At 31.9% G+C, this 12,736-nt stretch overlaps 1 protein-coding gene and 1 non-coding gene across 2 annotated transcripts; one reads left to right on the forward strand and one right to left on the reverse strand.

The window, feature by feature from the left end:
- The first annotated feature begins 4,500 nt into the window (after nt 1-4,500).
- On the forward strand, nt 4,501-4,581 carry TRNAL-AAG (transfer RNA leucine (anticodon AAG)). The gene has a single exon. It is a non-coding gene; the product is annotated as a tRNA-Leu (tRNA).
- Nucleotides 4,582-5,257: 676 nt separating this feature from the next.
- LOC130820166 (ribonucleoside-diphosphate reductase large subunit) lies at nt 5,258-10,870 on the reverse strand. Its single transcript, XM_057685432.1, has 16 exons — nt 10,189-10,870; nt 9,417-9,478; nt 9,217-9,304; nt 8,623-8,886; nt 8,294-8,534; nt 8,137-8,213; nt 7,849-8,019; nt 7,489-7,581; nt 7,241-7,390; nt 7,073-7,159; nt 6,783-6,947; nt 6,580-6,699; nt 6,257-6,459; nt 6,032-6,181; nt 5,717-5,948; nt 5,258-5,609 (listed from the first exon to the last, which is right to left on the reverse strand). The coding sequence occupies exons 1-16, from the start codon at nt 10,414-10,416 to the stop codon at nt 5,508-5,510; spliced, it is 2,433 nt and encodes an 810-aa protein (XP_057541415.1). The 5' UTR covers nt 10,417-10,870; the 3' UTR covers nt 5,258-5,507.
- Nucleotides 10,871-12,736: the final 1,866 nt, after the last annotated feature.

A 12,736-nucleotide genomic window follows, 5' to 3' on the forward strand; every position in this document is an offset into this window, starting at 1 on the left:
AATATTGGTAGCATTTTGGTATATGCTAAGCTAAGGGTAGTATTTAGTGTTATTTTACATCATAGATAAGATAAGCTAGCTACATTTGTGATCCTCCATTTTAGCCAAATAATCTCATTTATTTTTGGAATGAATATAGTGGGGTAAAGTAATAGGGTATTAAGAAATATGAGAGAAAATATAAAGAATAAAAGTGCTAGAGTCTTATCCACAAATAAAAATTGAGCAAATTTATTTAGATGGAGTAAAATAGAAATGAGACATTATGAGTATGATAAGTAATCCTATGTGCCACATTTTTATGATACATTAGAGTTATAGATTTGCACATCAAAATCTAAAATATTTCTACAGAGGGACAAAAGATGTAAAAACAAAGTCAGTTAGACAAGTGCAGATTGGGGCTAATATGGAAGCTAGTTGTTTATCACGAGTCGACCTTTTTAAGTCTCTAATATTGAAAATTTTGATTCCGATCGAAAGATTTTAGATGAGATCAAAATGTTCCGAAGATGTCTAGATATGTCTTATAATGTTTTAGTAGAAACTAGAAAAATCTAAAAAATTATGAAAATGTCTTGAAGTGACTAGAACACTCTACAAATATCATGTAAATACTAAATAAGCGCAGAATGTTTCGAAAGGTCTTAAAACATATAGTAAAATCATGCACAAACAAGAGTACATGTCGAAGTTTCTAGATCCTCTAAAGGATGGCTCTAGAATGTTGTATAATATTCTACATAATATAGGACTTTTTAGGTTGTAAATAATATAGAAGGTTTTGCCTATAAATAGATATTTATGTCATTTGTGTGAACCATCTTGAAAAAGTTTTGTAAAGTTCTCTTAAGCAATACATAGAAAACATTCACTTATATACTTTCTCTTTGCTAGCATTTTCTCCAACACCTAGTCATCTAAGTGCTAACATTGCCCTCTTAGCTTCACTTGTCTTACAATGGGAGTAGGGATGGCAATGAGTATTGGACCCGACCCGGATCCGTGGATCCGTATCCGTTTTCACATATCTGGATCCTAAAAAATTAGACCCGTCGGATCCGGGTCAGATCCGAATCCGTTTAAATTTCACGGTCCGGATCCGGATCTGAGAAAAATACCCAGACCCGAACCCGCGGATCTGGAGGACACTTTTTTTTTAATATATATTAAATATTTATTAAAATATATATTAAAAATACCTAAAACCCTCACTGCCTCAGTACCTAAAACTTCTCACGCACGCAGTTCTCCTTCACTCCTTCTGATCTGTTCTCGGTTCTCCACTTCTTTTTCTCTCTCACGCTCACACAATTCCCAGACTCCCAGTACCTCCCCTGCCCCATTCTCAGCCACATCGTCCACAACCCACAGGCGCCCTCACTGCCTGCCGACAGCCACCGGCCACTGCGTACTCCTCCCCTCTCCTTACAGGCGGATTTTAAGGTAATAAACCCTAATTTTGATTTATTTTTTTACCTATAATTTTGATTTATGTTGAATTGTTGAGTAGTTTTTTGCGATTGTTGGTTTCACTTAGCCGTAATTTACGTATTTAGGGTTTGATGTTGGAATATATTAAGAGTTTTGTTGGTTTTGTATCGTATAAACTTAATCTAATGTGATGATTAGTGAAGCTTTGAGGTTTGTTGATTGTTGGAAGTAAGAATCTTGCATGATTTCTGTGCATTTTAGGGGTAATTTATTTAGAGATCATTCAACTGAATACTAATTTAACTTTATTTTATCAATTGCACAACTGAAATAACAGTGGATCGAAGTTGTTTCATATTCAGGATTTTTTATTTGATTGCGCGGGTGTTTGTTGTTGTGATGATCTTTTTTCTATTCTCTTGCAAATTGCTAAGGATATTTGAAAATTTCGGATTGGTTTAAATTGAGCGATTGCAAATCAAATGTTAGTCTAACTCAGTTACTGCTCAAATGTTCTGGCTAAGAAAATTGAGTTTGAAATCTGTTGCTGACGTTATCCTTGTTGGTATTTAAATAAATGTTGTCATTTATCTTTTGTCTTTTGCTTTTTGATTAGGAAGACGAATGAGTACTATTCAACACATTCAAAAATTAAAAAAAAAAAAGCAAAAACAAGTCAGACCCGTTTTGGACCCGGATCCGGTACTGGATCCGCAGTATCCGCGGATCCGGATCTGGGTTTTGCAAAATTAGACCCGCGGATTCGAGTCCGGATCTGGATCCGGGTCTACTTGGACCCGGTCCAGATCCGACCCGTTGCCATCCCTAAATGGGAGTGTAAGCAAATAGCCTGCGTGCAAAACGATAAAAGAATAAGTAAGCACGTGACATGGTTGTTCAAAGCCTTAAAGTTACCATTTTTACAATCAAACCTCAAAATGTTGCATGTTGTAGTTATTCAATTTTTTTTTGCCTAAAATATAAAATTATTAATATGATTGGCGATTAAAAAAGTATTATTATTTGTCATTATCCTTTTATAGTGTTTTAATTTTTTTTAATTTTTTATCCTTGGTATTTATTTCTCTAATATCTCTTTGAAAAAATCCCCCCACCCCCCCCCCCCCAAATTATTTTGATTATCAAATACCAACACTAACTCAATCGATATAAAAGGTGAATTGAATACAGATTTCGAAGAGATAAATTTTTTTTCTAAAATCTTTGAAATATCTTTGATTTATCTTTTTCAAAACATTGGCAACAGAAGGCTTATACAATTTTTCATTGGAAAAAAATACGTAAAACGCGTAACCCTTGCCTTTTGACCACTGTCTGATTTCTTTAATTGAACATATATCACATTACCTGTTTATTATTGATTTTACTTATTTTTTGTATAGGAAATCTTATAGGATTTTGCTTATTTCATTAGATGAATTGCATGTTTGGGCTAATGGAATGGCTAAACCTATTCGATTTCAATTCATGTGTGCTTCTTATAAGAAGAACAAGGGTTAGTCTATTAGTATATATCTACATTATCATTGAAACGGGAAGTTCATAATGCATGAACTGTGCGTTTTTTCTAGGACAAAACGCGTAAACTTTGCCTTTTTGACCGCTACCTAATTTTTTTAATTAGACATATTTTAAATTTCCTATTTATTATTGATTTTACTTTTTCATTTTTTGAATACGATATCTTAGAGGATTTTGCTGGCAATGGTGTAGAATATTTTATGATTATGGCTTTTATTTCACTTGATGAATTGCATGTTAGAGCTGACGGAATAGCTAATCCTAGTCGAGTTCACTTAAACATTATTATCGCAAATTATCACTTAAGAGTAGCTCAAATCTTTAAATATTTTGTGATTTTATTTGAAGCTAAATTATATATTTCATCAATATTCACAAAGTAAAATATCTGAAGTTAAAAAATATACACAAGATTTATAGTGCATAGCACAATCTTTCAAATGACACAAAATATTTGTTAGTTGTTACAAATCCGAGACACAAAATATTTGATACGAATCTGAGACGTGCAGATGTAAGAGGTGAGTAAATTTTTATATTCTCCAAATATTTATAATCTTTGGCGAATTTAAATATATAAATATATATATACATATATATATATATATATATATATATATATATATATATATATATATGTATATATATATATATATGTATGTATATATATATATATATATATATATATATATATATATATATATATATATATATATATATATATATATATATATATATATATATATATATATATATATATATATATGTATGTATATATATATATATATATATATATATATATATATATATATATATATATATGTATGTATGTATATATATATATATATATATATATATATATATATATATATATATATACACACATATACACACACACACTTATAGATTAAGAACAAAGCACATATTATGAGTGATTGATTAATAATGTTCTAAAACCAAATAAGATAATAATAATAGTGAATAGGAGAAAGTAAAAAAAAGAAAAAGATGTAATTTAAAATCGTATATAATATGTGTATTTTTAAAATTTATCAGCAAGCCTTGTATGAGAACAACTCACCGTGAGATAGACCCATACAAACAACCCATTAGTAAAAAAACGAAAAAAAACTATGAAAACTGAATTTCAACATGTATATGACGTGGTTATTTATTATTAAACAGTTTGGCTTTACCCAATTTAAGTCTTCTTTCACGGTGAGACGACATCAATCAAGAATTAGAGTATAAATAATATGATTATTTTTACTAAGTTATAAGTAATTAAATTCTCAATTACTCTTATTAGAGACTGTTTCTCAAAGAGACGACCTCAAAATAAGTCCACGTTTTTATTTTTCTTTTTAATTTATAATAATTGGATTATTTAGCTCATATATCTATGTGTCTCGTGCAAAACTCGTCTCTCACAACAATTTATGTTGAATTCTAGGCACGAAAAGAACATCGAAAAACACTTTTTATTTGATATTAAAAGTAAATCCGGTGGAGCAATAAACAAAAGTTGAGATGGCCGAGTTGGTCTAAGGCGCCAGATTAAGGTTCTGGTCCGAAAGGGCGTGGGTTCAAATCCCACTCTCAACATTGTTTTTTGTTTTTTTTGGCTTTGCTCACATATGCAATGCAAGTATAGAAAATTAGGCATGAGCTTGGATACGAATCGACTCCTAAATGCAAAGTCATTATTGATATGATATGTACATTGTATTCAAAACCAGATACAAATTCCTTAAAAAGCTAATGATATTGTTATTAGTTAACACCTCATCTGGGCCTTTTAAATCATACTCCATATTTACTTCAAAATGCACTTATATGAGATTATGTTAAACATTAAATTAAGAAAAATATAATATTTTAAATAGTGGATATATTATTTAATTGAAATAAATTTAATTGAAAAAAAGTAGAAATCACAAGCATTAAAAAATAATTAAAAAAAATTAATAAAAAAAATATAAGAACCACAACTAATAAAAAATTAGTTTTGTAAAATTAGTAAAAAATATGTAAAAACCATAGAGAATATTAAAATATTAAATTAAAATTAGTGGAAAATATGTAAAAACCATAAAAATTTTGTGACATAAATAAAAAGATTTTCTATGAAAATAACAAATAAAACACTCCAAAATGACAAATGAAAACTTCTTTAAGAAAAGGAGAAAATATTTTCCAAAGGCCATGAAATTTTTGCAAAATAAAGCATTCAAAATCAAGTAGAGAAGATATGTAGTAATAAATTAATAATAAGATGAGATAAAACAGTATGTTCTCCCATTCTTCTTTATAACAAAGAGTAAGAGTATTCAGTTCATAACCGAATTACAAATCTACCAAGTATATATACAGATAGAACCAGCCAGCACCAGCAGGTACAAAGTTTCTGTCATTGTCACCAAATCAATTTCAAGCCAATATACAATCATATTAAGAAAAAAAAAAAAACAAACACCATCTAAAAAGATGGTTATGCTGATGATAAAGAAAAATAGTGTAAGCAAGTGAATTTAACTTCCACATGCCATACACTCTTCGCGGTTGGTCAATGAACAGACCATCTGTGCGAGTTTTGTATTGTCATCTTCAGCCGGGGTTGGCTTGCTTGAATCCTACATTTTGTACAACCAATAAATTAAATCTCAGCATGATACATAGACCGTCTTATAAATGAGATTAATCAAAATATTTAGAGGGAAAAATATAAAAGTGAGTTTACTTTGAGTATGGAAGTATCCACAGTGAACTTAATAGCATCAGCAGCTGCTCGTGTCCTCAAATAATACATGCCGGTCTTTAAACCCTTTTTCCAAGCATAGAAATGCAGAGAAGTGAGCTTGCCGAAATTGGGTTGATCCATATGAATGTTCAAGCTTTGGCTTTGATCAATGAAACATCCACGATCTGCAGCCATATCGACTAAGGTTCTTTGTTTTATCTCCCAGACAGTCCTGTTAAAAGCAAAAAATGTAAGCAATCAAGATTAAGTACATTGAAAAGAAGAATTCATGTGGGAAAAGTAAGATTTATATACTTGTAAATGGCTTTAAGATCTGCAGGAATCTCAATAATTTTCTGAACTGATCCATCTTCGTATATTATCTGGTTCTTCAGAGTAGGAGACCAAAGACCCATCTCAGTCAGATCATGAAGCAGATGTTTGTTCACCACAACAAATTCACCACTGCACAGGAAAAAACACCAGAGTTAAAATTTTACTAAAAGATTATAAGAAACATCAAATAGAATAGGCTACAACCTTAGGACTCGTCGACTATAGATGTTGGAGGTGTAAGGTTCAAAGCATTCATTATTTCCAAGAATCTGGCTTGTCGAAGCAGTTGGCATAGGTGCAACAAGAAGTGAATTTCTGACACCATTTTTAGCTATCATCTCCCTAAGAGCACCCCAATCCCATCTGTCTGAGGGAACAACTCCCCACATATCAGGTTGAAGAATTCCCTGTGTAAAGCAACCTTGATCAGTTTTTGTTGTTTTACAAGGAAATGTATCGACCATAACATAATCCAACCACTAACTATCCAGCCATGTAAAAAGATCAGTTAAATTAAAAAGGGATACCTTGCTCACAGGGCAACCAGGGTATGTCTCGTAGGGGCCATCTCTCTCAGCCAACTTACAGGAAGTTTTAAGAGCATGGTAATAGATGGTCTCAAAAATATCTTTGTTCAGCTGTTGGGCCTACAATACATAATGAAGAGAGTTTTAGGCTTAAGAATTTGAATAATGTTTGCATCAAAAGTAGAAACAGCGCTCTGTGTTACCTCGGGCGAGTCAAAAGGCATGCCGAGTAGTATGAAAGTATCTGCAAGACCTTGGACTCCAATACCAATTGGTCTATGCCTCATGTTTGATCTTCTTGCAGTTTCAACAGGGTAAAAGTTCTCATCAATTATTCTGTTCAGGTTTGTGGTAACAACTTCAATAACCTGCTCCAACAAAAAAAAGAAAAGAAAAACCATACTGAGTCTAATGAATATTAACAATTATGATAATTTATTGGCCTCAATGCAAAACCGCAACACAAAAGTTGTTCAATATTTTAAGAACAAACCTCAGCCAATTTATCAAAGTCAAAGTAACGATCTTTGGAACCCAAACTTCCAACCAGTTTAGTAGGCTGTGACTCAGAAGGAATACACTGCACAGAAAGGAAACGATAAGAGACTGCCAATCCCCACATATCTTTTGAAAAACAAGCAGCTAAACAAACTATAGGTACCTTCTCCTTCACATATCGTGGAAGAGCAATAGATGCCAGGTTACACACAGCAGTTTCAGTTGGACTGGTGTACTCAATAATCTCAGTACACAAATTTGAAGACTTAATGGTGCCAAGGTTCTGTTGATTGCTTTTCCGATTACATATATCCTAGAATGTAAACATAGCAAATGATTAATAAACACCATTTGAAATGCAAAATGCTATTTCTAAGCATCAAAATCAGTCAATTCAGGGTCAAAACTCACCTTGAAAAGCATATAAGGAGTTCCGGTTTCAATTTGAGATTTCAATATCTCAAACCACAAGTTCTGAGCCTGAACAACCTTTTTAGCCTTTCCCTGTTTTAAAGAGATACCAAAAAAATTAATAAAAAATATACACAGTAATATATCCCAAGAATTTTGCATAAATTATTTTGAAACGATCAAATGAATTGTTAACATAATGCGCCAGCAGATAAATCTGATATCAATAGTCAGTTGGAAACTTCAGTTTTAATTCAAAACTAAGACTGGATACATATAAACCCTAAATCCTTCTAAAATATAATATACCTTGAGAACCAATCAGTGAATAGCAAAGTAATATATCTCTCAAACCATTACCTCTCTTTCATATTTGGTGTAGAGGTCCTCAAACTCTTTACCCCAACAATCAGCAAGGCCAGGAGCCTCATTGGGACAAAACAAGGACCAGTGCTCATTTTTCTCCACTCTCTCCATGAAGAGGTCAGGTACCCAAAGAGCATAAAAGAGATCACGAGCACGCTGCTCTTCCTGAAAATACAGAACAGCACAAATCAACTAGAGGAATAATTCAAATCATCATTTACAATGGAATTTAAATAATATCTTTATTCTACATTAGCACAAAATTCAGTAACAAAATCACACCTTGCCGTGATTCTTCCTTAAATCAAGGAACTCAAAAACATCAGCATGCCATGGCTCTAGATATATTGCAAAAGCACCTACATGAATTAACATGTCACAAAATGTCCAACAAAACAAAATTAATAATTTAACGCAAAATGCATCAAAAATATTGTACCTTTTCGCTTTCCTCCTCCTTGATCAACATATCTTGCAGTATCATTGAAAACACGTAGCATTGGAATAATTCCATTTGATGTTCCATTTGTACCACGAATATAGCTTCCAGTGGCACGAATGTTGTGAACAGAAACACCAATGCCTCCTGCAGATTTGCTGATAACAGCACATTCCTTTAAAGTATCATATATCCCTTCAATGCTATCCTCTTTCATACAGATAAGAAAACAGCTGCTTAACTGTCAATTCATCCAAAAACACAGTAAACATCTATTGCAATCTTTATAAAGGCAAACAAGTACTGACAAGCACATGGATATTACATACTTGCGGCCTAGGTGTTCCGGCATTGAAGAGGGTAGGAGATGCATGAGTGAACCACCTCTGGGACATTAAGTGGTATGTTTTGATGGCCGACTCAATATCATCCTTGTGAATCCCAACAGCAACTCTCATCAACATATGTTGTGGTCTCTCCACCACCTTCCCTTTAACCTTCAAAAGATATGACCTCTCAAGGGTTTTAAACCCAAAGTAATCGTAATCAAAGTCCCTGTCATAAATTATCTCACTGTCGAGCCGAGAAGCATTCTACATGAAGAATAACAGGGTTTTGTCAGCACGCAAGGCAATGTTAATCAAGACCAAAAGTTTCAATTGCAATTGGTACACTAATTAAACAACACAGAATCTACTTCTATTCAGTAACCATCAACTGAGTTTCATATTAGGTGGTGACAATAACATCACTAAATTTCTCATCAGCATAAAGCTTTAAATATCTCATTCACCGATTAACAATTCATTCATATGTCAAAATGATGATCACATCACTCCAATTAAACTCAAGAAACTAGAATTATTCGCAAATAATCCTCAAACACAAGATCATTGTAAGATTACTAAATCACAATTGAATACCTTCATGATGATCTCATACACATCATCAGCAACCAGTGGAGCCTTCAATCCAGACCTCTCACTATAATGAGTGTACATCTCCTTAATCCTGCAAAAAACACACATTTCAAAAATAAACTTATTATCTTGGCCATATTCCAAAAGCAATCAAAACTACAAACAGTAGAAATTTCAAACCAAGCAGGAATTAGAGCTCTTACGTCTCAGAAAATAATTTCTTAGTATTCTTGTGGAGATTCGAAACAACAATACGCGCCGCCAACTAGAAATACAAAAAACAAAACAATTCAGTCAGATTAGCCTAAGCATAGGGTACACCATTTCATATAACAATTCATCAAAGTAACACCCCATCATTAATTTTGATGAACAAATGCATTACAGATTTACAGTTATTGAGAATTGCACACATAAAGAGTAAAATCTTTGAGCAACACCAGTACAAACAATAAAAAAGGGAATCTAGTGCACAAGTCATAAAGCATCCCCAAATAGCAAATTTACAGAAAACAATCCCACAGACCCACCACGAGGGTGTAAAGGATTTAAATTTTATCATCTATTTCTGCAAAAGCTTGTTTCCAAGACTCAAACTTGTAACCTTACAACCACAACACCAATACAAACAATAAGACCCTAAAATCAAAAGGGATAGCATAAATTCGTACAAAGATAAAACCCAGAACCAGATTCAACAGTTAACCGTCAAAATCAATCAATCAACTATGAAATCCAGCCTACTCAACAATCTGGACTGATGACACAGTAAAACAATTGACATAAACAATTTTATATATGACATCCAATTTGACAAGGGCAAACATTTCGTATAAAGCTCAATCAAAACCCAAATCCGTATAAACAAATTTCACTACAATCAAGACATATATAACATTTTCAGGTACATAAGTAACATTTAATACAAACAAATCAATCAAAAAATAAAAAAAAACCGAGAAAAGAATATCCCACCGAAGCATAATCAGGATGATTAGCAGTCATAGCAGCAGCAGTTTCAGCAGCCAATTCATCAAGTTGACTTGTAGTAACACCCTTATAAACCCCAGCACAAACTTTCTGGGAAACAAGAACTGGGTCACAGTGTTCAGTACTCAAACCATAACTCAATTTCTTTAACCTCGCAGTAATCTTATCAAAATGTACGGTTTCTTGCCTCCCATCTCTCTTTACTACATACATTTTTTATAATATTTTCTGGGTTTATTCTCAGAGGAATATCGTCGAGCAGCTTATGTGTGATGAGAAAATTGAGAATAGAAGTTAATAGATTATATAGAAATAGCAGGACTTGGGAGGCGGTGTTTAAAGTGTTATGGGATTAGGGTTTTTTTCGAATTTCCCTCGTAGATTTCTCGGATTGCGGTGGGAAATGTTATTCAAATTGAATTAGGGTTTTGAAATTTCCCGCCATAATCGTGAAAGTTTCGGTTTTGCTTGTTGTGTACTACTCCTATACCATGTGAATTTAAAGGAATTAATATGGATATGTTCATGGATTTAGGATGACGAATTTAATTGTTTATTGTTGGAATTTTGGAGTGTGAGAAATGAGAATGCTTATGAGTTGACTTTTCACTTTAGTTTATTGCCTTTTTCTTTTCCAATTTTGGATTTGGTTTTTTTTGGCTGATTTCCCGCTTTTCCTTGGCGCCCATATGCAAATTTGTTTTATCTTAGTTTTGCTTCTTCATTAGATATCCTCATACTCATTTCCAGTGTATCCTGCTTATATAAACTATAATCAAAGTCTGCAGAAATAAAAAAAGACGACAATACATTTCCATAAAAGTGAGTGCTTCTGTTAATAAAATTGTCTAACAGTTAAAATTTATTTTAAAGAAAGTCTAATTTCTAAAATTTATATATATATATATATATATATATATATATATATATATATATATATAAAAATATATATATATGTATATATATATATATATATATATATATATATATGTATATATATATATATATATGTATATATATATATATATGTATATATATATATATATATATATGTATATATATGTATATATATATATATACATATATATATATATATATATATACATATATATATATATATATATATATATATATATATATATATATATGTATATATATATATATATGTATATATATATGGTTGAGTTCTAGTGAGAACCAACCTTATATGAGAACCATAATCTGAGCCGTAGGATGGATTCAATGGCTGAGATTAACGTGTTTTGTTTTTGCCTCATTAAGAGTATTTTTGTCATTTTGCGTGATAATAAACAAATGATTTCACTGATTTCATTTTGTCACTGATTTCGTTTTCTTCGCTTCTTCATTTGGACCGCCATTTTTATTCTTCTCACTGCTTCTTACTTTCTCTACTTCTTCAACCTTCTTTGCTTCTTCACCTACATTTTCTACGTAGTTTATGCTTTTTCACCATCTCTGCTTCGCCATTGTTGAGGTTGTTTTGCTGTCTACAATTGGTATTCAAAAACCTACATTTTCAGTAATGGTAAGTATAACTTCGCTTATTCGATTAATTAGCTATGTTAAACTAATGGCATTTGAGATTTTTACTTGATATTCAACTTAAATTTGGTTGTTGATGTTAATTTGTGTTATTCTTATTAATTTTATTTTTCTAGGGTTTATTCATTGTAAATCAGTTTTATTCACTCCTATTAAAATGTTTGTATCAATTTCTAACTGGTATTATGGTCTGCGATTTATGGTCTGTTATTCACTTATAGTGTATTACTGTAGTGCTTTCATTTTTATGGTCTGTTATAGTGCTTTGATTTTGTTTTTGCTTATAGTGTATGATTGTAAGAATATTGTTACCTTTACCAAAGAATTGTGTTCTTTTTCAATAAAAGGTGTTGCTTTTTGGTTAAATTTGTGTTACGGATTATGTTTTAGGATGAAATTGAAGAAATTAGCGGCTCAATTGAGCATATGGAACCCTTACAAACTGTGACTTTTACAAACACTACTAACCTTGGTGTTAACAATGCAAATTCTTCAAGTGAACTCATGGTAAGCCTCTATTTATCAATAATACGCAATAAAGTATATGCACAGTGTTACTTTTGGGTAGGAAATGCAATTTTTTTCTTAATTTCTTTGAAACTGGGTATGTGTCTCCATCGAAATCACCCAGTCCAAAGGATCTCGCCTTCAACTCAAGTTGTGCCCTTTTTTTCAAAGTCTCATAAGTCCAATGTTGGATTAAGGGCAACCTTGATGATGGAAAAATACCTAGAGAGCTAACTCGATGGTAAAAGCAAATTTCTAATATGGCTAGATATGAAGGAATATTTTTCAAATTTTTTGTTTGGCATCTCTCCAAGCCATTTCTAAACCTATCAAACACTAAACCACACCAGTTAAGATTTTTTATGTCCTTAACATCAATTAATGGTTTAAGCAAACTATGATCAACAGTTCGGTGTGAATTGGGAGCCAAAAATGTAATAAAAGCATACATCACAAGAAACCT

Source organism: Amaranthus tricolor, chromosome 8, assembly GCF_026212465.1.
Source record: "Amaranthus tricolor cultivar Red isolate AtriRed21 chromosome 8, ASM2621246v1, whole genome shotgun sequence".
Classification (NCBI taxonomy): Eukaryota; Viridiplantae; Streptophyta; class Magnoliopsida; order Caryophyllales; family Amaranthaceae; genus Amaranthus; species Amaranthus tricolor.

Coding starts and splice junctions, on each gene's coding strand:
- LOC130820166 (XM_057685432.1), bottom strand. CDS start 10,416: ATGTATGTAGTAAAGAGAGATGGGAGGCAAGAAACCGTACATTTTGAT. Junction 7,391..7,488: donor CTCCTTATATGCTTTTCAAG/GTGAGTTTTGAC, acceptor TTTACATTCTAG/GATATATGTAATCGGAAAAG. Junction 6,948..7,072: donor ACTTTGATAAATTGGCTGAG/GTTTGTTCTTAA, acceptor TTGTTGGAGCAG/GTTATTGAAGTTGTTACCAC.